General features: G+C 36.5%; 1 protein-coding gene, 1 long non-coding RNA gene and 1 pseudogene across 4 annotated transcripts in view; 1 reads left to right on the top strand and 2 right to left on the bottom strand.

The window, feature by feature from the left end:
- Window positions 1-684: 684 nt before the first annotated feature.
- Window positions 685-24,851, bottom strand: part of LOC120888244 (uncharacterized) — a 160,472-nt gene continuing 136,305 nt past the window's right edge. For both annotated transcript variants that reach the window (XR_013432239.1, XR_013432238.1), the window contains 3 exons: window positions 8,933-9,025; window positions 6,408-6,551; window positions 685-1,243 (listed from right to left, as the gene is read on the bottom strand). This is a non-coding gene — a long non-coding RNA (uncharacterized LOC120888244). The remainder of the gene's footprint in view (window positions 1,244-6,407; window positions 6,552-8,932; window positions 9,026-24,851) is intronic.
- LOC110597082 (histone H1.10-like) lies at window positions 7,624-8,409 on the bottom strand (annotated as a pseudogene).
- The window catches only part of LOC101965612 (regucalcin-like), a 237,350-nt gene continuing 220,267 nt past the window's right edge, over window positions 7,769-24,851 (top strand). For both annotated transcript variants that reach the window (XM_078035590.1, XM_040280238.2), the window contains exons 1-2: window positions 7,769-7,950; window positions 24,177-24,247. Coding sequence is in view for 1 of the 2 variants with exons in the window: in XM_040280238.2 (XP_040136172.2) it covers window positions 24,245-24,247 (3 nt within the window). In the remaining variant the exon portion in view is untranslated. The remainder of the gene's footprint in view (window positions 7,951-24,176; window positions 24,248-24,851) is intronic.

Consider the following 24,851-nt stretch of genomic DNA (forward strand, 5'->3'; position numbering starts at 1 on the left):
AATTTACCAAAAACAACATATCTACTAATATTGTAGCAAAAATGTCATTAATAATATATTATAGTTTATCTGTATTAACTAGTAAATTTTGTACATCTTAAATCATTATCAAAGTTTTACCACACTTCAAAATTATGTAATATAGATTTTTTTATAGCATTGACTTAGCCTAGGGACACGTAAGCACTAAACCACATCATGAGCTCCCCAGCCATTTTTTATATTTTTATTAGATACAAAGTTTTGCTGAATGGCTTAGATCTTTGCTAAGTAACAGAGGCAGTATTTGGACTTGTAATCCTTCTGCCTCAACCTCAAAAGTCACTAAACTTATAGGTGTGTACCACCGTGGCTGGCATATGTTAGCAATCTTATGATCAATACTTTTTCTTCTTTGTTGTATAATAATCTATAATTGTTTTGTACAAAAACCATACACTGTATTTTGTTATCTATAATTTCTAGATAAACATTTATTTTATTTTTTTCTAGATAAACATTTATAATGGTTGCAAAAAGTATACAATAAAATAAACAGTCTTTGTTAAGGTTTTTATTTTGTATTTAGTAAACTCATATAATATTAACTCTAATTAAATTAAAATGATAAGATGGAAACTATAATCCTCATAGCATCCAGTAAAAAAAAATACAGTTTCATTGAAACACAAGGAAAGAAGAAGCTGAGTGGAATAGTTTTTTATTAAAGAATATTGATGACCCCCAGTAGTCCTAATGGTTCAAAATAAGAAATGACGCAAAAGTTCTTGAATGTTGATATAAACAATTTGTAGAGCATCCATAAAATACAAAAACAGTCATCAATACAAAAGAACACATTGCTGAAGTACACATGCTTACTGACTCTCACAGATACTGTATAGTTAATCAGCTGTATTTAAAATTATATTGCATGATGACAAGCAAAATAAAATTATGGTTAAATACCCATTACAGTAACATCTTTCTGGAAATAAAATTTGCATGTAAGAGCATATCGTTTTATTGGGATGATGTGAATCTTATGTTTTTTAAAAACAGTGAAGGTTTTTATCATTTTATTTTTCAAAACTGTATAATTAATATCTGAAAAATTCAAGACAAGTAAATATGACCTCACCAAAAAGTAAATATACAGGGCTGGGGATGTGGCTCCAGTGGTAGCGCACTTGCCTGGCATGCTTTCGGCCTGGGATGGATCCTCCGCACCACATACCATCAAAGATGTTGTGTCCCCCGAGAACTAAAAAAAAAAAAATAAATATTAAAATTCTCTCTCTCTATCTCTCTCTCTCTCTCTGCCCCCTCTCTCTTAAAAAAAAAAAAGGAAATATATAAGAAGAGGTATGATCTACTTGGGGAATTAGTCAAAGCATAGAAAAAAACAAAAATAAATATAAATTACGTGTAATAAGGAGGTATTGAGTCTGGGTAACTGGTATAATATTTATAATTTACATTGTACAGCAGGTATCAAATCTGGGTAACTGATATAATCTCATTTATATACATTGTACATTCTTGTAACAAAACATTTCTATGCTAATTATTAAAAATCTCTTTCTTTTCTTTCAAGAAAATGCTATAAGACTCAAAGGTATATTCAGAAAAGCACTGCCTTCTCCTTACGTCTAGAGTGGGTTCATCTGGGAATTTATTTAGAAGATTTTTTATCTTAATAAGGTAAATGACCAATTGTCAGATCAATTAATTCTATGCCATTTCAGTATTCTGTAGTCCATCTTTGATCAATATGGTATACTTCATGATTGCTCAATATTTTCATATAAAAAGTGATAGTATACAAACTTGCATCAGATATTATCATACACTAAACTACATTAGATTATGAGAAATACATATTGCTCATTTTTACTCAAAACTTTATAATAACTTCAGCTGTTACTGCTGTAGAGTCCCTTTGGTCCCACAGCATAATAGAGAAGCACTGGCAGTTTCCTTAAGTTCTGGAGGACTAATTAAATATTTGTATTTATTTCCTCATTAGCTCTTAGACAAAATATGTTCCTAATCTTTGAAACAGAAACAGGATTTTGGTAGACATAGGGGACAGAAAGAAGCACCGAATCTCTGTACATTATTTAACATCAAACTAGTGTTTCAACACAATACTGAGGCAGACAATGTTTCCAAGGCAAATATTAACCAGCAGACATATTCCATGCTTATAGGCAGCTCAATTCCAATAATTTAGTCCTTTTTCTCAACTAATTTAATTTCCACATCTAAATTCAAAGTTCTCCCTGACTCAGCCTTGCTTAAAATACTTATCCTTTTAAGTTTATTTATTTATTTTTTTTGCAACCAAATGCCCAGTATTCTACTTCCTCTTTCATCTCAAATTATCTCTTTAACTTGTTTTTATTTATTGTTGTAGCCTCCCCAAAGTCTTTACCTTAGGATAAGGTACAATTTAAAAAAACTACCCCCAAAATTGAAGTTTAGCAAGAGAGGACCACAATACCATTTTTCTTGCTTAGGTTTAGGAAGAATATATTTTAACTAAAATTCCATTATCATAAATTCCTTCCCTACATTTCTCCTATTCCTCCTTCTGTTTTACACACAATCACAATGTAGCAAACTCTCAAAATGTGTAATTTATATATATAAAATCATACAAAGACTTCCTAAAAATATATAACTGTAAGTATGCCACAAATACCATTTAAAATTCCAATGTTAAGGATACAGATTAAAAAATACATTGAAGTTTTCTTATAAGTTGTGTTTGTTGTTTGTTTTCAGGGGTAAGAAGGCCATAGAGGATTGAGGGCCTTCATATATGAACCAATTGCTTCACCTGAAACTAAAAACTGCATTGCATCAGAATTCCAATGAAGACTAAAACTATTGTTTTTCTGTAAAAGAAAAAAGTTGAAAGTGCACAAATAAAAAAGAAAGTCTCTATACTTTGCTCACAAGGATACAAAATATTAAATAACCCATTTTCCCACATGAGAAAAAGGCTTCATGTACCAAACTAGAGCATTATGAAGTATGTGTTAATGAATAATAGAAAAAAATCATCTCCACTTTCTACCTTTTAAAGACTTAATACTATGGTAAAATGCTTTTAGAGAATGCCCATGAATTTGGTTATCAATTCAGAATACAACCTAAGGGATAATTTGGGAGTGCCATCTAGGATCCAGGCAGCCTCATCAACAAAAATAAAACTTGTTGAGATCATCCAAATTTAAAATTCTCATACATTTTTACATATGGTTTAAATTAATCTTTTCTTGGTACTGGCTTCCATGTAATAAAATAATTGTTTGCAGGTTTTATTAAAAAAAAAAAAGAAACAGATCTTTAGAAATTAAAATGCTCAATATTCAAGTTGAAAACCACAAAAAGAATTCCTTTATCAAAAAAGTTAGTTGGGAGACAGGATTCATTTGCATTAAACTCTAAAACTGACAAATCAGTCAAAAACAATTCTGATTGAAACTCTCATTCTAAGTATATGCCACAAAAGGGTACACAGTCTATTATGTCTGAAGCTGTTAAATCCAAAAGCTTTATAAACATAGTTAAAGGCGGAAACAGGATCCAGAATCTATAAAAAGCTCTAATTCACCTCTAATTCAGTTAGCCAAGTCTAATGATAATTTTTAAGAGACTTGTAGCTAAAAACTGTTACCTGGAACCCTGGAATTTGTTTTCAAGAGCAGTGTCTTTATCTTAGCCCATGTTGTTTTCAGGAATTTTCCTGTATAAATAGTGGCATCTTAAATTTGAAAATTCAAATTGTGTATTTACTTCTGATGAATCCAGATTTAAAGTTAGGTAGTCAGTGTAATTAGGTAAATCGGGTCTAATACCAAGTGAAATCTAAAATGGAGGTCATGTTGAATGAATTCCAGGAAATGCAGGGCAACTCATGGAATGTTAATGAAGTCCCAAGAAAAGCCCTAGGCCCAAAGTCCATCCCAAAGGAATGTTAATGAACAGCCCCAGCAGATTTGAAGACAGCCCATCCCAAAGAAGTGTTAATGAAGTCCTTCCTGCTCAGACTACTTCTTTGACCCACATGTGTCCCACCCCTTGGGCCTTCCCACCTACATTCCATCACTGAAAGAACTATAAAAAGGGAAGACAACAGCCCTTCCATGGATTCCAGCTCTTGGGTCCCCTTCTTCCTCCTGGAGAAGTCTTTTCTGCTGTCCTTTAATAAATTTCTAATTTCTACTCTGACCTTGCTTCGGCATGCTTCTTTGGTGTTATTCTTCAACATTGGGGAAGCAAGAATTTGTCACCTGTCAACAGCGGTAAGATTGATACCCACCAAAACGACAAACTGGATATAGAGAAAGATTTACTGTCCCCTAAAATGTTTTGAGCACTGCAAGAATTGCTGATTACTGTGTCCTATCAATATCAAATCTCAGGGATTCTTATAAGCAATTCAAATGGGGATATGGCAGGGTGGGTTAGTTCATATTATAGCCAGTCTGCATTCTGAAGAAGATATCCTGCAGATAACCTGATATGAGATATCCCCTCAAGCATCATTTAAATCTAATAATCCTATCAAAAGTCCCATTTTAATATAAAATATAAATCCAATGTTTCCAAACATACTCAAAAGGCATTCAAATGTCACTTGTCTCATATTGTGAAGTATTTCCTTTTAATAATCATTTTATTTCCCAAAAGTAAATCCCAAAAAATGATAAGTGCTACAAGTTTTATACTACAAAGGACAAAAGCAAAGGCATCTGTTTCCCTGCCCTTTTCTGGTCTTCTCCCCTCCCCCACTCTACATCCTGCAGACCATTTGTAGGTCTTGGTTGTTAAAATGCAGTAGTCGTATAATGCTCTGAATGCTGAAAATTTTCTTATCCTTTAACTTTGCTTGGCTTAAATTTATGCACTGCTCTTAGGAAGGAAATACAAAACCCTTTTTAATGACAGATGCATTACAGAAAATTTTCCCCACAAAGTTCTGCTTCTGTGAAATATCAACTCCCTGAAATCACAGAAAGGAAATGACTTACTTTCTTGGAAAATGAAGTCACTAGCAGCTTTCTCCAACAGCATTTTCTAATTCCCAAACTACACCCTGTGGCAACTGGGAGTATTTCAGACAAAAACTACATTTAAATAGATGTTTATGAAACCAATAAATAAATATCACTAGGTCCTTGAGAATAAGGAAAGGAATTACACATGAAAAATACAGCAAGAAATTATTTTCCTTTACATTTAGAAGTGCAAGAGCCCAGACTTTAAATCAAAAGCAACCTGAGAATTTTAAGTTTGTCTTACCTGCTGTGAGTAATGCACATCTCCTGAGGAAAATGTTGGCAAACAGATACTTTGCTAAAATAAAATAAAAACTAAAACTAAAAGGATAGAAGGGAGTCAATAACCTAATATTTATTTAGGCACTAGGTACAAAACTATACAGTCCCTAAATTTTGCAAGCTTCATTTCAACTTTAAAATATACAAGTTTTGGCCATTTTCCATCTCTTCATATCTTTTAGAAAATGCCCCACCCTTAGGCCCTGCCATCCCAAGAATGGAGGTTTTGTTTTCATCCATTTGATCTCCCATGGGTAGCCTCAGGTGTCCCTACCTGACAGTGCCTGCTGGCCAGTCTAGAGGGTAAACTGGGGGGTCTTCTTTGCTGTCGCCTCGCCTACAGGCCACAAACTCCTCCTGAGACCCACATTCTACAGGCTGGCCCCAACTCGTATGGCCCTGAGATCCCTTCAGGCGCCCAGGAGCTCCACACTGGAGTCGAGTTTCCCCAATGAGGCACTTTTCAGGGTCATGGAGTATATGGTGCGCTCCAGTCCTATCTGGAAGCCAGGCTGCCTGGACTCAAGGGCACACAGCAGGGGGCACACACAGCCCCCAGGAATGCAGTTTCAGAAGATAGTCTCTTCACAGTGATGGAGAGCGACAGAGAAGAGCCCTAGAAAAGAGCATTGGAGACCACCACGGAGCCCTGCAGCCTCCGAAGCCCAGAGATCCGGGGACAAGGCCTGGTGCACAGAACTCAGGAGTGCAGCCCGCAGTCGCCACTAGCCTCTCTCCCTCGCCACAGAGGTGGCCTAGGAGCTCGGACCTCCACTGCTGCCAGGTTCTGCTGCCCTGGGGGCGGGTCCTCCCGCCCTGGCATGTGCGAGCTCCAAATCTGGAGGCCACCTGCTCGCCTGGTGCCCGACCCTACACCGGAGCATGGTAGAAGAAGAAAGACCGAGAGGGGGACAGTGCCCTCACCAGGACTAGTGACCTTGAGAAACCCTCCAGAAACCTGTCCTGTCTTGGTGGCTGTAGTCCAGCTGACAGGGGTACCCAGCCAGTCGCCGGCACAGTGCCCAGGCGAGGGGGTGGACTAGGAGGCCCCAGGTGCTGTGTTCCTGCTCTTACCTCTAGAAAGTCCCCAGAGCCAGGCGTGGGAGCCTCCTCAGCTGTCAACTTCTTCCTGCTTGCACGGAGTCTGCCTGCTTCTTCCCTGAGTCTCTTTTAAAGATAAGTCTTCTCTGGATTCTGTGACTTTTTGCACCACTGAAACTTGGGGAGCAAGACAGAACACTTAGCCTGTTGTTTTTTTTTTTTTTAATTTATAAGTTGTGGATGAACACAATACGTTTACTTATTTATCTAATGTGATGCTGAGGATCGAAACCGGGACCTCACACATGCTAGGTAAGTGCTCTATCACTGAGCCAGGAAACCAGCCCCACTTAGCTTTGTTTTGATACAATTCAACTCTGTAAGGCATTTCATTGATTTTTAAGATGCACATCTGAGATCGATGGATTCTTAAAATTGGCATGTTGTAACCACATGGCAATTTTTTTTCCCAGTTGTACATAGAATAAGAATGTTTTAAGTGTCTTAAAGGTGATGGCATTTCAGAGTCAATGAAATAGGAAATATATAAAATGTCAGCACATTGGTCACACAAAACTATTCAAAGGTGACTTGCAAAAAGAAGTTACAGATTTCTATATCCTTTTTTTTTGGAGGGGGGTGAGTACCAGGGATTGAAATCAGGGGCACTAAGCCACAGAGCCACATCCCCAGCCCTATTTTATATTTTATTTAGAGACAGGGTCTCACTGAGTTGCTTAGTGCCTCACACTCCTTGAGGCTGGCTTTCAATTTGAGAGAGTCTTGTTTCAACCTCCAGAGCTGCTGAGATTACAGGCATGTGCCACCAAGTTCCACTTCTAAATCTTTCTTTCTAAACTAGAATCTTTTTTTTTTTTTTTTTTTTGCAAAGGTCAAGAATGTTTTATTGTGGCTTGGGGGAGGGAGGGGAGCAGTGCGCTGCCCTGCACCCTGAGCAACTGTTGTGAGCCCAGAGGTGGGGAGAGAGAGTGGGCCAGGCCTGGAGGCTGAAGACAGCTAGCAAACCAGGGCCCTGCCCATTGGCTGCTGGGTGGGGAAGTAACCATGGCGATGGCCATTGCTAAGGGCAAGAGCCAATCAGGGCATCACCCAGGCTGTTTCAAAAATATCCCTGCAGTGCTTGGGGGAGGGGAGGTCAGAGTAGCGCGTGGGGGAGGGGAGGGGAGGGGAGGTTGTGGCCAGGCAGGGACAGTCCCCCTTCACGTTGTCGCCTGTGGGGCCTGGGCGCTCACCTGCAGCCCTTGGGCACCTTGGGGACACTGGGCTTGGCTGCCTTCTTCAACTTCTTGCTCCCAGCCACTGCCTTCTTGGCCTTGCTGCTGCTGCTGCTGCCCTTGTCCTCCGTGGCAGCGGCCTTCCGGGGTGCGTGCTTGTCGGCTGTGGCGCCCTTAGTGGATCAGGGGTCCGCAGTGGCGCCAAGCTGCCTGCTTCTAGTTTTGTGCACCTTTAGCTGGCCGTCTGCTTTTGGCAATTGAGCTTGAAGGAGCCGGTGGCGCCTGTGCCCTTGACCTGCAGTAGCAAGTCATTCTGCACCAGCTTGCACAAAGTACTTGAGGTAGGTGCAGCTGTTCTGCTGGTCGAACCTCGCCATCTTCCTGGCCTCTGCATAGATGCCCACCAGCGACAAACTTCTGCTCGCCCAGCCTGCGGATGTCTCCACCAAAAGCTGACTGTACTTGCCCGGCTGGTTCTTCTTGTGGCTGCTTTTATGCTTGGGGCCACCACGGCCCTTGTCGCTGCCCTCCCCCCCCCCATGCCTTTGCGCCCTCCCCATGGCCCCCTTGGCACTCAGGAGCGGCAGGCCCTCCTCCAGCTCCACCAACATGGTGGCCAGCTGGTTGGTGGCAGGCTGTGCAGGGAAGAGGAAGGTGGGGGGAGGGGCTCAAGGCGCGGGTCCTGGGGCTGGGAGGCAGGGCTGGGGACAGATGGAGGAGCGCTTCGGTGAGCCGGGGTGGGAGTCTGGGGCAGCTCTGGGGCTCAGGGAGGGCTCAAGCTCGGTCCGAATCTCCTGGCCACTGCGGCGCCAATGCCCCAAAGCTTCGCTCTGCTAATCTACATTTTTTTATTCAGAAGATTCCTATACAGATCTTTCTCCTTGTGTAAAACAAATGGAAGACCAGTACTCATCAACATGAGGACAATTTTTTGAAAAGGGTTTGAGGGAAACAAACTACTTGGTGCTTTTCCATGAAAGCACATGGTGGGCAATTAATGCATTTGAGGTTAAGTTGTTCACACAACACAGGCAGAATTTATGGAATATGGGTTATTTTTGTTTCTTTGCCCTATTTCTGAAAGTTTGTAGGTCCACTTATAAGTTTTTTCAAGTGAGACATCCGTAGGTTGAATTTTGATGATTCATAGATGTTATTATTTTTATAAGAATTTGTTTGAAAACATTTATTCTCTGTGTACCCAGTTTATGTAAGAAATTAGATCCATGATATCTCTTGGCTAAGAAGCCTGTATAGGGACTTTTTTCATCTGATACTGAGGACAGATTTCATAGAAAACTCAACCATATGAAGGTTACATACCTTTTTCCCCCAGGAGGACTTCACTTTGTTTATCCAAGTGTGATCCTAGGTCCTGGAGCTTGTTTGAAATGCAGACTGGTGGTGTATGTGAACCTGTGGGAAGCACCAGACAAGATTTGTGACTCTCACATGTGTGAATATCACCAGGATTACTGGACTAGTAAAAAGTTTGTGATTCAGTAGTCTGGGTGGGAGCCTGAGAATTTTAATTTTAACAAGTTATCACATGCTGCTGATGCTGCTGGTACAGGGACCATACTTGGAGAACCATTATATTAGAGTGTCCTCATTGTACATTTTTCTCCCCTTTCCAAATTTCTTACTCATTTAAATAGCTTTTTTAAAAACAGATTATCATATTCTTTAACTTGATTGAAGGGGAAAAAAGCATTTTTTTTGTATTGACCACACCAAGATTGCTTTTCAGTATCTAATTTCAGAGCAAAAAATCTCTTTAAGCCTTACTTTTAAGTCTTCTCTATGGGTGTCTCTTTCTTTTCTTTCTGTAAGTATTCTTTTTAATGTTTAAAAATTCTTTTAATGTAGATAACATGTTCTTATGGTTCAAAAATTAAAATGACACAGGCATGCTTGGGAAAATGTGATTTCCAACTACTTTGGCCCCCCTTTCACCCCTCTTTCTTAGATAACCACCTTTAATTTATTTCCCATAGATGTCAATTGTATCCTTTTATAGTAGGAGAAATGCCAGTGTACTATATTCTTTTTATATAAAATGTGGTGTACTATTTAAGTAATTCTATCCTATTGTTTTTTCTTTATATGCTCTTCAGATTTTTCCTATTAGTATTTATTTAGAAATAATATAATATTTGTTTATAGGAAACACTTTTTTAAAAAAACAGCTGTGTTTAAACAGTGTCTATTAAGTGCCTTGTTCACTTATCGAGCCCTCCCCCCATGAGTGTTTGGGTTGTTTCTAGGTTTATCACAGACCATACTATGGTGAAACAGCTTGTATACATATCATTTTATAAATGTGCAAGTACATCTGTGGGATACATTCCTAGAAGTGGGATCACTGTGCCAGTGGTCAGTGCATTTATAATTTAGTTAAATGCTTCCTTTCTTAGGTGTTGCACCATTTTAAACTCCTACAAGTACAGTTGCTCCTCATTATTCATAGAGGATTGGATTGAGGACCCCTTTGTGGATGCTGAAATACAAGGATGCTTAACGTGTAAAAGGGATATTGTTTTAGGAGTGTTTGAGTTCATACAACCTCTGGGTAGTAAGGTGGATGCCAATAATGTGGGCTGTTTGAATAATGATGTTTGTCTTTCCCTATCTTTTTGACTCTAATATTTTAATTTCTATTATCTTGTCATTTTAAAATGTGGTTCTGAGAAGGAGATCCTGTATTACATTTACTTGCAACATTCAATGAATTCTTTCTTCTTAAATAGGAAGATGAAAAGATTTGAAGTAATTTTGGTGATATAGAGACACTTCTTTCTCTTAAAAGTTTGTTGTGATTTTTTATTATAATAATTAGAAAAAAAATTACCCATATAAAACAAAATAATGACAAAAGTAAGTTCTCAACTCCTGCACAAAGAAATGGCCACCATTAATTCACTTTTGGAAACTTATTGATCGATATGAAAGTATATATAAGACTTTAAATACACAGCAGTCTCTCTATATATATGAAGCTATGTGGTCATTTTTATAGTGTTATATATATATATGTGACTTGAACCTGATGTGCATAATCATGGGTGATCATTTTACTGGCTGCCTAGTTTTTTATTTATTTATTTTTTTTAGTTTTCAATAGATCTTTATATATGCAGTGTTGAGTATCAAACCCTGTTCTTCACACATGCCAGGAAATTACTCTACCACTGAGCTACAACCCAGCCCTGCCTGCCTAGTTTTCTGTTATTTAGAGGCATCAAACTTTATCTAGCTACTCCTTTCATAACCATTTAGATTATTACTTGTTTTTCTTTCTTGTTAATAATGGTATATTGATTATAGTATACTTATTCACTTATCTTCTTAGAGGTATAACTGCCAGGTCAAAGACTATATACATTTTTAATATTGATAAATATAGCTAAGCTGTTATCTGTAAAAAAATGTCCCCCTCAATGTCCATGAGAATCCTATTTTCAAAACACTTGCTCACACCAAGTTTTGTTAATCTTTTTGATCTTTGCTAATCCAATAGGGAAAAAAAGTACATTTTTGAGATAACAGGTGTTTTATTGGTACTGGGGATCGAACCCAGAGAAACTTCACTAGTAAATTAGATCCCCAGCACATTTTATTATTATTTTTTTTAATTTTGAGACAGGGCCTCCATAAGTTGCTGAGGCTATCCTTGAACTTGTGATCCTCCTGCCTCAGTCTCCTGATTTTCTGGGATTATAGGTGTGTTCCACTGTAAACTATTAAGGAAAACTTGTGTTATTCAAAGATTTCTTTCATTCAATATTCTTATTAACATAAAAAGTTCTCTTCCTTAAGAACATACTAGTGATTCTTATATGTCAGATATTCTTAGGCATTTAATGTGATGAAAATATTTAAATATATTGAGTATTTTTTAGGTTTTTTGCCTTGATTTTAACTCATTGTTAATATTTGAAAACATGAGGATTGGGGATGTGGCTCAAGTGGCAGTAGACTAGCCTGGACTGTATGAGGCACTGGATTCAATCCTCAGCACCACATAAAAATAAAATAAAAGGATTGTGTCCACTGTGAAAAAAAAAAACACCTAAAAAGCAAATATTAAAAGTAATATTTGAAAACTTGATCAACCAGCTATAATTGTTTTGAATACAGCATGTTTTCTTCTGCAAAGAGCAGTACTTTTGTTTTTTATTCACCTGAAGGAAAACCTAAAGTATCTTTCAAAATAAATTTCTTAACAATTTTCAAACATGGGTACCAATGGCTGAATAACATACAGAATATTATTTCCATAATTGGGTGATAATATAGTTTTTATGAGTTATGTAAACTATATGATTATGCAGTCATGTCTAAAACTATGTGTATCTCTTCTGTCCAAAGATTTTATCACTTCCTGATTTAAATATAATTTTTAATTTTATGTTTGCTTTAGATTTTATTTCAATCAAATAAGAGTTACATATAAAGGTGGCCTCACATGAAGCAGATTCACAACTTTATCATTGACCCACTGTTTATTCTTTGAACTGTCTTTTATATATAAAGTACATCTAGATTGCCTTTCCTGAGAGTGCTTTTCTTTTCACTTCAATTAACATTGTTTACTGAATAACCCAAGGCTTGGACAATTTGGACCAACTGGCGATTTATTCACCAGTTTTCATTCAGCACTGAATACCTACCAAAATGGTAGGCATCCACAGACATCTAAATCATTATTTACTTCTTTGATTAATTTTTTGGTACTGGGGATTGAATCTAGAGGCACTTTACCACTGAAACACATCCCCAGCCCTTTTCTTTATTTTTTAAAAATTTTTAGACAGGATCTTGCTAACTTGCTTAGGGCCTCACTAAGTTCCTAAGACTGGCCTTGAATGTAGGACCCTCCTGCCTCAGCCTCAACCTCCCAATGGTTGATGAATATTATCATTATTATTTAAAGATGCAAAAGAGAATAGTATACATTTTAATTTATAGATTACTAACATGACTTCTTTTAAATTTAGATGTGCATAACTGTATGGAACTTGCTGCCATAATATTCAATGGTACTTTATTTCAAATTTTGATGTGGACTCTATTTTATTTAATTTTTAGAATCCCATAAGTCCTGTATTTTAAATATTTTTTTTTAAAGGGCAGAGTAAGTATTTAAACTGAGTATGCTGCTGGATCCTGTTTAAGATCTGTTTATGTTTTTCAGTAGAGACATGACAATATTTTTACAATATGTTGTTTAAAAATAATGATAAAGTAAATGCCCCCCAAAATAAAGTAAATATAATTGTATGGTTCACATTTTTTAAAATAAAAGCAGAAAATTAGATTGAGAGACTTTGAGTAGAATTAATAAGTTCTGTCTGAGACTTGCCTGTGAAGTTTTTCTGACTCCTAAACCAGTTTTTCACAGCCAAAGTAAACAGAGAAATGGAACAATTAATGATTTAATAGATTTAAGCAGTATTTTAGTCTATATTTTATATACTTTATTCTAATATTTCTATTAGAATACAGGATTCTAAAGAATACATGTAACTTGTTTTAATTATTATTTTTGCAAAAGTCTTTTGCATGTGAAACTTTTAAAATCAATTAAATAATACTCTAACAAGATTTATTTGTACTTTATTTTGCCTAACAATTGTATCTTTTTTAATATTTATTTTTTAGTTGTAGTTCGATACAATACCTTTATTTTATTGATTTATATGTGGTGCTGAGTATTTAACCCAGGGTCCTGATATGCGAGGCAAGCACTCTACTGCTGAGCCACAACCTCAGCCCCTAGCAAATATTTCTTAATACATAGTCTGAAATTAAATCAAGGCAGACTTGAAATTAGTGAGTCTTCATTATTGGGCTAAATCAATGAGGTTTTCCTGGACTTTTCCTTCTGGTATCTTATTGTTGCTAATTATGTAATCATATTTGTTTTCTAAAATATTGAAGTTTTAGGTTTTTGAAACTTTTCTGTGGAAGTACAGGAATTTGTTTATATAGTACCTTTCATTTTACTTATGAGTTAATTTCTTTAATTTTGTGCCCTAAAACCTACTAAAAATATTCCTGGAAAGTGAGGGATTAAACAGAATTTGTAATAAAAATGAAGACCTTTTTTCTTTCTCTCTTTTTTTTTTTAAAGAGAGAGCGAGAGAGGAGAGAGAGAGAGAGAGAGAGAATTTTTAATATTTATTTTCTAGTTCTCGGCGGACACAACATCTTTGTTGGTATGTGGTGCTGAGGATCGAACCTGGGCCGCACGCATGCCAGATGGGCGCGCTACCGCCTGAGCCACATCCCCAGCCCCAGACCTTTTTCTTTATTTCTCCTGTTAGCTGCATTTGTTAAAATTTTTATACTACATTTAAATAAATATTAAGACTTTATTACAGGGCTAGGATTATGGGTCAGTGTAGAGCACCTGCCTGGCATGTGTGAGGCACTGGATTTGATCATCAGCACCACAATAAATAAATAAATAAACAAACAAATAAACAAATAAATAAATAAAGCAATTATGTCTATCAACAACTACCCCCCTCCCAAAGACTTTATTACATATTAAATGGGTGGGATTTTCTGTATTTGAAACCGTTTCTTTCTATATTAGGCATAAAGTTTAATTTAGACTGGCAGAGTAAGTGATCATTTGTTTGGAAAGTTGGGTAGACAATCTTTGGTTAGTTTCATTCTGTAACCTTCCAGCTAATTGTTGAATTGGATGCTCTTTTGTTCTTTGCTCTGTCTACTTTGGATCTGGTTTTATGGTTGGTTGAAATAGGGATTTATTGGTAGGAACATAGATTATTTTCCCATTTTAACAGATTGTGTGCTTTTCTGACAGCTTATTCTGTCATAGGCAGAGTGATTCAACCAGACCCTTGTGGAGAGGTGTTAGTATATGATTTGGGCAGCCATTTTCAAAAATAACAGCTTTATTGATATATAATTCACATTACCATCAAGGTCACTTATTAAAAGTGCAATTCACTGAGTTTTAGTATATTCACACAGTTGTGTGCCTATCAAGCTATCTAATAATGAAACACATTTGTCATACCCAAAGAAGACCCATGCCCTTTAGCAGTCAGTCTCCACTCACTCTTAATCAATGTAGGCATAAATTTTCTTTCTCTCTTTGTGGATTTACTTGTTCTGGACATGATATACAAATGTAATCATTCAATGTATGGCCCTTTGTATCTGTTTTTTTATCCTGTTTTTGAGGATACTGTATTCCTTTTATTGCTACATTGTGTTCTGTTATTTAGATACACTGTAGTTTGTTTATCCATTTATCCGTTGATGGATATTTGGGTGACATTCACTTTGTGGTTCTTGTGATCATGCTGCTGTGAATATTTGTGTTTTTGAGTTGAATTCTGTTTTCTTTTGGGTAGATACTTAGGATTGAAATTTATGGGCCATAAGTAACTGTGCCAGACTGTTTTATAAGGTGACTCAACCACTTTATATTCCCATCAGTAATGTTTGAAGATTCCATTTCTCCATATCTTTGCCAACATTGTGCCATGGTGTTTTTCCATAGTAGTCACCCTAATGGGTATGAAGTGGCATTGCATTGTGGTTTTTATTTGCATTTCCCTTATAACTAATGATATTCAATAACTTCATGTACTTGTTAGCCATTGTTATCTTTGTTAGACAAATTCCTGTTCAGATTCTTTACCAATTTTAAAAACTGAGCTGTCTTTTTCTTGTTTAGTTTTAATAGTTCTTTTGTATTCTGGATATACACAAATGTACACTTATCAGATATATGAAGTATATTTTTTCTTCTTATTCTATAGTCTTTTCATTCTTATAAGGGCAATAGGTTTTTTTTGTTGTTGTTGTTCAAGTCCAATTTACCAGTTTTTTTGACTGATTATGCAGTTTTCTCTGAAGTTATTTATAAGTTATTTCTCAACATCTTCCATTAATTTTTTTCTACAGAAACAATGATCATTTAGTTAACTACACAATGGGTTAGAGATATTAAAAATAGTTTTTGGGGGCTGGGGATGTGGCTCAAGTGGTAGCGCGCTCGCCTGGCATGCGTGCGGCCCGGGTTTGATCCTCAGCACCACATACCAACAAAGATGTTGTGTCCACCAAAAACCAAAATGTAAATAAAATATTTTAAAAAAAATAGTTTTTGTTTTTAAATATTTTCATCACATTTAATGAAAGAAGCCCAAGTTTTCCAACTTGATATCCAGTGCACTTTTTAAAAATCTGCTTAGCTCAGAATGCACACATTATTCTGTAAATATTTACAGGTGTCTTATGTATTCTGAGGACTTGACTGGGCTTGGAGATCCAGGGATGCTTGGAACATGGTCCTGTCCTTAAGGAACCAGAGGTCATGTGCCAGGCTACAGATTTCTGCAGAGAGTAGTGGCACCAGTGGAGAAAGAGGAGCACAGTCTAGGTGAGAAAGCCTCTCAGGGAGTCAGTGTTTGTGCTCTGTCTGCAGAGATTCATCAGTGATCAGAACCTTTTCTTATAGCCCATGATTCTTCCTTTCACACATTTGCTGCTTCTGTGTGTTATGTACATTGGCACCAGTTATTTGTAACAGCAATATTTAGAAATATTGATATAATGAATTGTAGACATCAATGTGATGACTTTGATACCTAGCAGCAAGCTAGAAGAAAGCCACATTTCTTTCATTTCTTCAGGTTTTCAAGAATGGGAACTTCCTATTTACTAATTAATTCAGTGTGGTGTGTGTGTGTATCTGAGGTCCAGACGAAACCCAAGCAATTTTGGGTAGTCAGAGCTGAAATGTGAGTCAAGGAGGAACAGCTATTTGACTGGAGGGAAGATTGTATATAGAGATTTGGGCGAGTCTTGTTAAGGAATTTAGATCTTTCTTTAATAATGGAGAGCCATTGATGAGTTTGGTTGTATGTGGGGAACATGGTCCCTTCTGTTATCTGTACCACTGAAGCTGTTTGTGTGGACTAGAGACAGGAGACTTGTGGGGCTTTGGGACTAGTCCAGATGAGAGCCAATGAGGACCTGATGTGGACACACAGATTTGAAATGTTTAGAAGGTGCAAGTCAGAATGCTTGGCTGCAATCAACCATCATATGTTAAAAGGAGGATTTCTGAAGAAAGTTTCAAAGTAATGAAATGCCACAGAAGCCAGCAGGATTTTAGGTCCTTGGGGGCTAAGTGACAGAGCAGGGGCCATACTCAGGCCCTCCCACAAAAGGGGAAAAAAGAGGGTCTCCTTCCAGCTGTGCTTTTTAAAATCCCAAGAGCACTCTTTTTTTTAAAATTTATATATTTTTTTTATTTGTTGATGAACTTTATTTTGTTTATATTTATGTGGTGCTAAGAATCAAACCTGGTGCCTCACACATGCTAGGCCATTGCTTACCACTGAGCCACAACTCCAACCCCCAAGAGCACTCTTACCCTTGGGTTTTGTGCCCCCTGCTCAGGCCAAAGCTTTGCTGGGAGCTCCGTGCCCTCATCACTAGCATTCCCAAAAGCGGGGAAGGATTCTGGAGCAGAGCCATCTATTCCTCTTTGGTTATTCAAGTTGGCTTGGGCAGATGTTAAGATCTGAAGGGGAAGGTTGAGAATGCCTCAGAAGTTTGTGGCCTGGGTAGACCATTGTGACAGCATTTCTGTGCAAGAGCAAGGTTCACAAGTGAGTAGACTAGAATGCAGGAAGTAAACAGAGTTCACTTTTAGACAGGCTTAGTTTGGGATGTCCCTGTCAAGATGTTATGTTTCTATGACAATTCACTGGACTTCACTCACTAATAGAAGCCTCTCTAGGGTTTGGTTATTTTCTTTGCTATGACTTTCTGGAGACTAGCATGGATTTTCAGAGGTACCTGAAAATTAAAATTTATTTTATACATTGCAGCTTATACTTGTTTTATGTTTTCTGACTTTTTTGTACCAAGAATTGAGCTCAGGGTGCTCAATCACTGAGCCACATCCCCAAATATTTTTTTTTCTTCTTTTTTTTTAGACAGAGTTCTGTTAAGTTGCTTAAAGCCTCACTAAATTGCTAAGGCTGGGTTTGACCTTGCAATCCTCCTACTTCATGTTTACAAGCCACTGGGATTATAGGTGTGTGTCACCAACCTGGCTGAGCAATCTTTCTTAATGGACAAAGAACAGTAGATGCTGTTTAACTGTTCTTGCTCCTATGTTAATGAAGTCTGAATTGAAATTTGTTTCTGCATCTCAAAGAGTACAATATACTATACAGCAATTCTAAAAGGGTGAAAGTTATATGGTTTCTGTAAACTTTTTTTCTGGATGTAATCCATGAAACATCAGTGTGTGTAGCAGTTAAATAGGAATTTTGGTCAGAGGACAGTGGAAGGCTGTCCTGGCACTACACTGTTACTCCAACAGCATCATTCAAACACAAGCATTTTGGGCTGGGAATGTGTCTTGCTTCACATGTGTGAGGGCTTGGGTTTGATACTCAGTTCCACAGACAACTCATTGTTCTTTTTTCATTAATGAAATACAAAGTAATTTTTGGAGAAATGAAGGATAAATTACTCATTTATATATCTTATGTGTTATAACATGACACGAATCATTTGCTTATGTGATAAACAATGCTACATTTATTTCCACTTCAAAATTCAATTTGTATCTTACTTTTTGATAATTTTATTGTTTTACCATATAAAACTTCACTTATTTTAGGAAAACAAAAGCAATCACATGAACAAGCAGCTGTAGTCTTATAGAAGTCTGCCTTAAACATATCAAAAGTGCTTCATGCCAACCTCTGCTGGAATATCTAATTGAATCTTGACATTGATCATTTGAAGAAATCAAATTTAACATAGTAAATGTAAGCCTTAATGTTAAAACTAGATAGAAAATATACAACAAATGTTGGTAACATGAACTGTGCTAAAGAACTTTTAAAGAGAAAAAAAAAACAATTTTATATTTACTATTTTATTGGAAATTGTTTTCATTTATTAATCTTTTCACATGATGTGGTCACCATTGGTACTAACATTTGAATGACATTATATATATATATATATATATATATATAAAATATTTAAAAGGCCTGGGATTTTAAACCAATCTTTTGACTCTGAACAGTATTAATCATAAACCCAGCCTAATTCCAGTATAAGATTGGGAGACATCTTGTCAAAAAGCTATAAAAAGTTTATTTTTATTTTTTGTAATAAAACTAAAATTTCTTTTTGGCCTGACAATATTTTGATGTTTTTAACTTGTTTGGAATTTCTTCCTGTTCTTTGAATTCACCAATGCCTGGCTATCCCTGACCAGACAACAATTCTCTCTAAAACCTTACTGGTGCCTCATAAATCCTGGCTCCCACTGACCAAATTACAACTCTCTCTGAATCTCAGTGGCAGCTCATAAATTCTAATGTGTGGAGTTGAACTTATTTCCTCCCTTGAAATGTTGAGACATTTAGATCCTTAACCTGCTATCTGCCTTTGTTTTATGCTTGTCAAAATCTTGTTATCTGTATAGCACCCGAGATACCCACCCTCTTTGTAACATTTTGTGCTGTAAAAACTTTTTCCTGAAGATCAGGGGGTGATCTCTAGCATGGAGTTTTGTAAGAGACAGTTCTGACCAGCTTTTGTGTACACAATACAATCTTAATTTAATTTGATTTCAAATTGAAGTTGGTAGTCTTTTCTTTGTGTTCTGTTTCAACATTACCCTTTTTTTTTCACTTCACTGTAAGTAAAACCAAAGAACAAAACAAAACTCCTGTAAATGAACCAGGTGCATAATAATAGCCATTCTTTACTGAAAGCACTGTATTCATTATAGAAATGATATAAGCTTAAAAATTAAAAGATAGCTCAAATATCAAGGAAGTTTAGAAGTTAGAAAAATTTTTTTTTCTTTCAGAATATAGGAGGTAAAATATGTAGATAGAACATGTGCTGGGAGAAATCAAAATCTTTGCAGAGAAGGCAGCAGAGATTTGAGTCTTTTACAGGTTTTTATTTTGCACAGAAGAGAAAAATGTGAAGCATAACTATATCAAGTAATGTGCAAAAAAATCACAAAAATATTTATTATAAAATTTCATATCTACAGAAATGGTTCAAAAAAAGCAGTTTTTTTTTCTTTTTTGTCAGGAATAAACATTGGACATGAATGGAAGTTTTGGTACTATTTTTAAGTAGTTTTACTCATAGAGAGTAATCTTTATACCTTTTCTCCTTTTTACTGGTTGGAATTAATTACAATTTATGTATCTGCTATAAAGGTACTGAACACAGAAAAATATAAATTGCTCATGTTTAAATCACCTACATTATTTGATCTTTCCCATTTTAAACCAAAAATATGCATAAACCATCTCTTAATAAATATCTCTACCTCTGTATATTAGCAGCAACTTACTCATGAAATATACTATTATAACTTGTCTTTTTATGTACTTATAGACTATGAATTTGCTGCTTAGCATTTAGATATAATTTTCTATTGTGTTCTCTACTTATTTATGTCTCTATGCCAAGTTTTATACCAAGCTCTTAGTATGTGCCTAAATTACTCTGTGTAGCAATGTAAGATCCATGTCTTATTTGTGATACTTTGTTCCCAGATCTGTGTCTAAAGGGCAATATGTACAAGAAGATTATCCAGGCAAAAAATATCGATCTAACATTATATTTTATTTTATACTTATTTATATATTTACCTATACATATTATTTTTGTTATTTAAAAATACATTTTGTTCTGAAACTACAGTGATACTAGTGTATTTTAGCTTTAATTACTTGTGAGAAACAACCAAACTAAAAAGACATTTCTCTTTGTTGCCTGGTGATTTTTTTCAACCTCAGGAGCCTAGTGAAGAATGGCAGAAATAGATATGTAACTCTCTAGTTTGAGGCAGACCCATCAAACTAGATGATATTTTGCTTCTGCTTTCTATCTTGATCATTAGAAACATACCTTTATATTCATATGGAACATTTTTGGAATTCTGTTCTGTTCTTCTAAAAAAATTGAATGAAAGTGAAAAAGAATTCAGGAAAAATAAATTAATAATTTCAAACAATTCATTTTTAAAATATTTTTTCTTCAAATTACCAAAAATTCTGAAAATTTAGAAAAGTTAAAAGCTTTAGAAATAGCCTAAGGCAATTTTCTCTTTTGCTCAGGACAGTAGACTATATCTCCAACTCATTTCTCTCTAGAATTGTACTGTGTGCAAATATGAAAAAAAAAAATGTGCTAAGATGCCCCACATGGCTTGTAAGTTTTAAAATCCTCACAGGGGCTCAAATGTGCCATTTTTCTACTTTACAAATTACAAAATCTGAAATTTGTATACTTAGCAAACATTTACAAAACTGTAATTCAAAATGACCTAAAGAATAAAAAAAAAAAAAAAATTGAAGAACTGACCCACTGAACATTAATCATAGGGACTTATAATATTGAAGCCATTATATTAAATGTCTTTTTATCATCATTGTCACAATTTTCCATGTTTATATAATCAATATATTAATCAAAATTTTTACCCACTTAATAACAAATATCTTAGTTTCTATTTTAATTGTTTTTTAAGAAAAAATAGTAGTAATTCATATTAATAATTTAATGTTCATACTTGTTAAAGTATAAAATACATACTTTAAAAGCTATGGCTATCACAAGTGAAAAATCCATTCTAAATTCCTCTTAAGATTGGGAGTCATCTCATCACACAGGCATGAAGTTAATTTCTGCTTCGTTATAAATTACTATGATAACTAAACTTGCTTGAACTGCCTGCCAGTGCCTTGAATTCACCCATGTCTGGTTTTCCCTGATGAGAAAACAACCCTCCCTGAAACTTTAGTGATGACTCATAAATTCTGGTTTTCCCTGACCAAATGACAACCCTCTCTGAAACCTTAGTGGTGTCTCATAATTTCTGATGTTGTGATTCTAAATTTACTCCCTAAGTGATGAACAATTTTAAACTAGTAACATTGTGCCTTCCTTTTTATTATGCTTATAAAATCCAGGGTTGTTTTCCCTGATAACAACCCTCCCTGAAACTTTAGTGATGACTCATAAATGGCTCTCTGGTCTCAGATTCCATATACATGATTGGAAGCCCCTTCCAATCAAGAGCATTTTGTGGGAACAGTTCAATCCTGTGTGTCATCAGGGAGGAGGAGAGTGGGATTTTACTGTTACTTCTTATCTCCTAAGTCCTCCATTTTTTCCATTTGGCTGGTTTTTCCTGACCAATAATAACCCTCTCTGAAACCTTAGTGGTGTCTCAAAAATTCTTATGTTGTGATCTAAACTTATTCTCTAAGTGCTGAACCATTTAGACCATTAATCTACCCTTTGCCTTTGTATTGTTTGTCGAAATCCTGTAATCCTTTTAAGTTCTCAACACACCCCACTTTTGCAACTTTTTGTGGTATAAAACTGCAGTCCAAAAGAGCTGGATTGTTGTCTTCTACTCCCATGGGTTTCAGGAGAAACTGTTATCCTCAAATTTAGGACCCCCAAAAAGAGCAACAGAGACCAAGATCGATGTAAGCAGCAAAGATGCATTTATTGTTGTTATGCTCGAATTCGGGACCCCTAAAATGCCACCAGAAACAAAGATCGATGTAAACAGCAAAGAGGTGTTTATTGCAAGCGAGCTTGGTCCTCTGCGTGCACATACACAGCAACTGGTGACGCTGAGAGGCCCCGAGCCCAGGGTTTGCAGCAGTTTTATACAGTATTTGGAGAAGGCAGGGACTCCACATTCATCATAGCATATCTTAGCAAATCATCACACACAATGGGAAAATAAAATAACAACTCTAAAACATGATTAGCGCATTCACTGTCAGGAACAATTTCGGTAAGGGTGATTGGTCAGTACCAAAAGGGTATTCATTTGAACTGATTGGCTTAAGGCAAGATTGGTGTACATGCTGAACTACATGGTTTCTCATCACCATAAACTTCTGGGAGGGTCTTCTGGCAACCCAGGTATTTCCCTGTCTCATGTTGATTGGTGGCTGTTAGGGGGTTTCTATCTATCACCACATAGCCTGACTGAGTCAGGGAAAGCTGGTTCAGCAGATATCTCCTGTTATTTGTAGATAAACCACTTAGCAGGGTGGGAATGTGCCTAGGAGTGCTCTGTGGGTCTTTCCAAGGACAAAGATTATGTCCCTTCCTTGGACAGGCTTTGCTCTGAGATAGAGGCTGGTTTTTCATTGTGAGCTAGGTCAGTCCTCCATGTACACATCAACTGGTGATGCTGAGAGGCCCTGAGCACAGGATTTGCAGTAGTTTATACAATCTGTATGGAAGCCAGGGACCCCTCATACATCATAGCATCTCTTAGCAAATCATCACACCCTGCTGGAAAATCATAAAATGAGTCTAAAACATGATTACCACATTTACTGGCGGGAAAAAGTTGGGTAAGGGTGATTGGTTAGTAGAAAAGGGGGATTCATTTGAACTGATTATTTAGGCCATGAGGCATGTACCTGTTGAACTATGTGGTCTAACATGTTTTCAACCACCTTAAACTACTGGGAGGGTCATCTGGCATCCCAGGTACTTTCCATATCTCATGCTGATTGGTGGTTGCTAGGGGGTTGCTATGGGTCCCCACCTAGCCTGACTGAGTCAGGGACACCTGTATCAGCAGATCTCTCCTGTTATTTGTAGGTAAACAACTCAGCAGGGTAGGTATATGCCTAGGAGTGCTCTGTGGGTCTTTCCAAGGACAAGGGTAATGCCCCCTTCTTTGGAAAGGCTTTGCTCTGAGATAGAGGCTGGTTTCTCACCTTGTATCTTATGTTTTTTATGTATTTTTCTAGCTGTAGCTGGGAACAATACTTTTATTTTACTTATTTATTTTTATGTGGTGCTGAGGATCGAACCCAGGGTCTTGCACATGCAAGATGAGTGCTCTACCGCTGAGCCAAAACCCCAGCATCTTATGTGTTGTTTTTATTGGGCATTTTTAGTTTAGAGTGTTTCTTTCCAGTTCAAAGTTCAATCTGTCACCTAAAAAGAACAGAGATCAAAAGAATTTAAATAAAATTTGATAGTGATTGTCATTGTTTTATATTAATTCCTGAATAATATACAACCATATATAATTCATAAACTGAAATAAATTTATATGTAACTTTAAACTAAAATAATCTGTTGGTTGAGCTAAGCTAGGATCTCACTTCTGGGGAAAAAAAAAATTGCCTTAAACTAACAGCAGCCTGAGGCTCTGGGGTATATTTCCCAGATTAAAAAAAAAAAAAAAAAAAAAAAAAGCAGGGCTCAACAACCTGAGATTCTAACCCTTTTTCATGTCTAGATTGAATAATATTCCCTGTTACTCAAAAAAAAGGCTCACTGGTCTCAGATTCAATGTGCATGATCTGAAGCCCCTTCCAATCAAGAGTATTTTTGTGGGAACTGTCAAATCCTGTGTGTTATCAGGGAGGAGGAAAGTGGGCTTTCACTGTTACTTCTTTTCTCCTAAATCCTTTTTTTTTTTTTTTTTTTTTTTGCCATTTGGCTGGAATTTAATCTCATACTTCAGAGTCACAGGTTGCTCTGCTGTGCAGAAACTGAGGATCCCAAGCAGGCCCAACTCCGGAGAACCAAGAAATGGTGAGTGTGCATTGGCCTAGTGAGGGAGGCTGGGGGAGAAAGACTATTTATTTGAACCACAAAACTGGCTGTGGTGAAAACAGGAGCTAGCAGATTGGGACTCTGGACAGTCTCTGCAGGCTTAAGTCCTCCACTGGGCCACCATGTCCTCAGTTCTACTGGTCAACCAGGTGGGTAATATGTCAGTGAAGGAGACTCTTTGCTGTCTTCCTTATGCTTAAAGGGCATCCTCAGTGTCTGCCTAAAATACTATGTGTCAGGTGTGTTCCTGCAGCCCAGTGTCTTACCAGATGCTGGAGATTGACAGGTGGAATAATTATTAAAATCAAATCTCCACAGGCCATTTTCTTGAAGGAAAGGAGCACCTGTTTGGGGGCACCTAATTTCCTCTTGAGCCAGCTAATTTTTATTTTGACTTTCTTTTATTGTTACTTTTATTATTATTATTATTATTATTATTATTATTATTATTATTATAGGTAGTTAGTGTTATTAGATAAATCAGGTCTAATATCAAGTAAAATGAAGAATGAACATTATATTAGAATGGAGTTCAGGAAAAGGGGAATTGAAAATGTCCCCAAGGTTCAGAACCCATCCCAAG

This window comes from Ictidomys tridecemlineatus (assembly GCF_052094955.1).
Source record: "Ictidomys tridecemlineatus isolate mIctTri1 chromosome 1 unlocalized genomic scaffold, mIctTri1.hap1 SUPER_1_unloc_4, whole genome shotgun sequence".
NCBI classification, from domain to species: Eukaryota; Metazoa; Chordata; class Mammalia; order Rodentia; family Sciuridae; genus Ictidomys; species Ictidomys tridecemlineatus.